The sequence below is a fragment of the Macrobrachium nipponense genome, chromosome 24, assembly GCF_015104395.2.
Source record: "Macrobrachium nipponense isolate FS-2020 chromosome 24, ASM1510439v2, whole genome shotgun sequence".
NCBI classification, from domain to species: domain Eukaryota; kingdom Metazoa; phylum Arthropoda; class Malacostraca; order Decapoda; family Palaemonidae; genus Macrobrachium; species Macrobrachium nipponense.
Window position 1 is genome coordinate 46575371 of NC_061091.1, and position 4313 is coordinate 46579683.

The 4313-nt window shown below is 39.4% G+C and overlaps 1 protein-coding gene across 2 annotated transcripts in view; it reads left to right on the forward strand.

Annotated features, from left to right (window-relative positions):
* Positions 1-243: 243 nt before the first annotated feature.
* Positions 244-4313, forward strand: part of LOC135205598 (1-acyl-sn-glycerol-3-phosphate acyltransferase alpha-like) — a 173796-nt gene continuing 169726 nt past the window's right edge. Inside the window, exon 1 of one of the 2 annotated variants that reach the window (XM_064236369.1) lies at positions 244-702. In XM_064236369.1, coding sequence (XP_064092439.1) covers positions 518-702 — 185 coding nt within the window. In that variant the 5' untranslated portion in view covers positions 244-517. The remainder of the gene's footprint in view (positions 703-4313) is intronic. The other variant, XM_064236371.1, reaches the window with a different exon arrangement.

Genomic DNA, 4313 nt, shown 5'->3' on the forward strand with positions numbered 1-4313 from the left:
TAATCATCATCATTCCGTACGCCGTGACGTAACAATGAGACCGTAGGATGGAAGGATAGTCGCGGGGGGTAGGGGGTTGGCGTGGTGCGGGGGGCGGGGAGCGGGGGGCGGGGGGCGGGGTTACTGGCGGTGTCGGCAGTTGAACCCACAAGCAGCTGACGAATAATATTGGAACCTGTTGATTCCCTCGTGCTCGTGGAATGAAAACGATTCCGAACCCGTCGCCCACTGTGCCAGACAGATTCCGCTGCTAGTCAGCAGTCTTGTCACGTCAATTGTAAATGAGGATAGAAACTAGAGAGGGCGCCACATGCGAAAGTTCACCAGAGATAAAGCAATTAAAAAGCAAGAGGAAGAGCGAGCGAGGGAGACCGCCCCTCGAACAGATGTTGATCAGTGATAGAAAATCCGCCGGTGCGACTAGACCCTCCGTCCAAAGCTACAGCCAAACCGTCCCGCCAAATCGCGTAGTAGTTTTGCTTTTCCCTAAAGCTCACATCAAAACTCTCGCTACAAGATGACGTGCTACGTTACGTGGATATTTATACTTGTGATAGTGTTGGCGCTGCCGTTTCTCTATACGTCCAGCAGCCGATTTCGAATGTATCTGAAGTTTGCCATCTTCTACGTCTGGACGCTGTTCGCTCCGGTACTCACCATCCCGATCATCATGTGGTGGCCTGGTGACCTGACAAACACCACGTAAGTTCAGAACGCTGGGATTTTCATTTATAAATAAATAAATAAGTCATCAGAATTTAGGCTCGGTATTCGTACTCGTAGTCACGTCGTCAGCATTTTCCCCGATTTTTTCAAGCAGTAGCTACTTAAAAGCTGAGATCTGAATATGAGGTATTCTTGTTCTGTCTTTAAGCATACCCCAAAACTCGATTGTATTTAGGATAGCGGTGTGCCTCCGGTGCGGTCGTATTAACCAAATATGGCGTTTATTTATTTATTTATTTCCTAATTTGTTTTTGGAAGAAACTCTGGTATGAGTTGTGGACAAAAAAAAAAATATTTAGTATCACATTATCCCATAGCTCGTCAATATGTATTATAGAGATGAAGAACCACGTTTGTCTTTGTTAAATTGGTTTTCAAACCACACAAATTGCATGTACGTGTGTCTGAGAGAGAGAAAGAGAGAGAGAGAGGGAGGGTCCTTTCGGGTCAAACGATCCGCCTTCTGGGCGTTCTCACCCAGGTTGTTGTTATCCAAGTAAGAAAGTCAAGTTGGAAGTTGGAGACGTTTGAACGTGGACAGTCTGACGTCACTGACTAAAATAAATCTTCAAAAAATCACCGTTACTCGTTTCATCCTTTGAATGAGCCATGCTTAGTTCTTAATAACATACATTCACAAGCTTTGCATCCATGTGATGACAGGCAGTGTAGTGTGCGGCTGGTGAAAACATCAGGGTGATTTGTAAAGCAACGACACTTGTCTATAATTAACCGCTCTCGGTCGCCGTTAGGCCGTAGAATTAGCCAAGTTGCAAAGCTGTGTTAGTCTGTGGGCCTGTAAAGCTTGCAGATCTCTGTGCTCGTTCTGTTTTGTGGCCTACAGCCGTCGCAATCCTTGCTGGCTTTTTGCTGCCTCAGTCACCGCCTCAAGTGCTGTATCAAAGATGTCTGGTGATGATCATTATCGCGACTTACTGCATCTACTTGTCATAAGCATGCTGCGGCATGACCCTTTCTTATACCCGCCGCTTTCTTAAATAAATAAATGACTTGCCGTAATGTGGCTATTTTATGTTAATGAACACGAAGGATGTACATTCTGGGTTTACTCAGCGAGAATAACGAATTGTTTCTAGAAATCAATATAACGTAAAGTACTTCACAGCCATTGGTCATCTTCTCAGTTTCTGTCTTCCTCTCTTTATTGCTCATAATATCCGAGATTACCCCGCTTTTTCTAACACACACACACACACACATACATATATATATATATATATATATATATATATATATATATATATATATATATATATATATATAGTATATATATACATGTGTGTGTGTACATTAAGCTACAAATGTCCTTTAATATCCAATTCGCTCTACCTAGGAATTAATATACCTTCATGTTGTTAGCCGAAGGAGAATTTTTTAGTTGATAATAATTTCGTCCTCTCGTGGGTTCGAACCAGCGCCCAGCGGAAAGAGAAGAAATCAGGACTTCAGTGATATTCTTCTGAAGTCCTGATTCCTTCTCTTTCCGCTGGGCGCTGGTTCGAACCCAGAGAGGACGAAAATATTATCAATTAAAAAATTCCCCTTCGGCTAACAATATGAAGATATATCGATTCCGAGGCAGAGCGAATTGTATATTAAAGGACAATTGTAGCTTGATGCATGTATATATGAATCACGGTGATGCGGTAAAAATTCACATATATATATATATATATATATATATATATATATATATAATATATATATATATATATATATATATATATATATATATATATATATATATATATATATATATATATATATATATATACAGGACATGAACCTTTACCTGCAACTGCTAAAATTGACATTATCTGACGTAGCTAATATATGATACCAACCAGTGTTTGTTTACCTTAGGCGCAAATCTAATCCCGAGTCAAGGTCAGTTGACAGAATCGAACACCATGGGGCAACAGCTGCTAGCAACTTCACTTGGAGCGTGTAGCCTTGTTTATTATTTTTGTCGTATTCTTTCAAAAATAATATAATAAAAAAAATATATTAAGATTAATTTGCGTTCATGTTTAAATATATTGTACTCATTTGGCACCTCCATTTAGTAAACCGACCAAGCACATAAAGGTAGTTTGGTCGACCTTATTCTTGAAAGCAATTCAAAAAGGCGAGTTAGAGTTTAAGAAAAAGAAAAAAGCGTTGGAAAATTACAGTTGGTTAGCTTTGTCGGTATTCCGTTCAAAATATACATGTGTTGACATGTATATTTTGTGTTGACAACATGGCTATTCAGAAAAAGAGATAACTAGAATAATAGCTTTATTCAGTCTTAATGCAATTAAACACACGCACGCTCACACACACGCATATGTGTGTGTGTGCGTGCTGTATAAAATGTACAGGTATTAATCAGATCTAGTATGTATTCAACTGCACAATGACCAACCAGCTCTGAACACTTCCAGTTGTCTAGCATCGATAATTAGGCACGTCTTCTATAAGCTCTGAAATCATTTCTAGATTAAATGGTGGAACTTAATGTCCACACACCAGGATACTAACCCGAGTTAGACCGGAAAGCGGTTTAGCGTTCTACTAACCTTGCCAACACAGAGGCTGTTTACGTATTATGCGGCACGAGAAGAATTGAGAGGGGGTGACATGTGGGAATACAGAGGAGTGAGAAAATGAAAAGCGTCAGTGAACTGAGATGGTCTTGTCATGTGGTAAGAAAGGATGGATAGTTGCTGAAGTGAGCATAATTCGAAATTGTTAGGACGGAAGACGTAGAGTGGCTGGATAGATTGCGTGAAAGACCTCTCAGAAAAAAACGGCCACTATACAAACTCAAGAATGCCATTCTTTAGATTTTGGACTTCAACACCCTAGAAGGGAGACGAAGCCTGCAAGCTAGAGTCGAATGGTGAAGTGTGAGGTGGAGGACTCACGTGTGCTGATGAGACTCACATCCTGTTGTTCGCAGCTTCAAGATTTGTAAACGTTTTTGCTGATTCGGTTCATCCACTGTTCAACACTTTACATGTGATTATGGCAGTGATCATTGTCTTGTCTTTATCAGGTATGTATATATATATAATATATATATATATATATATATACATATATATATATATATATATATATATAATGTGGCACGAAGGAACACAGGCTTGGAAATATCCTTAAATTCATGATAGAATGGTGAGTGAAAACTGGGGACTTGGAACAAGTACTTTTGTAGTTTATTCTACATTTTTAAGTTCACACTGAATATAATAGAAGTTGACAGACCTTTACATACAAAAACAGAAAGGGGACGTGATTACAGTGTTAATTTGGGATAATTCCCTGATAATCGGTGGGGTCAAAGATCACCGCAAAAGGAATTTATTGGAGTCCATTTTTACTGAAAACTACATCAACAAGGAATTTAAACCTCCATTCTGGATTATACCTTACCCCTCTTTCTTTATTTCTTTAGCTTAAAAAGCACGCCGCCCATAAAAATTGTATTAACGTTCCACAAAAATAAACTTGAGCCATTTGCTGACCACTTCCCATAGAATGGAATAAAATAATACAACTTGTAGACCTCTGCGTCACTA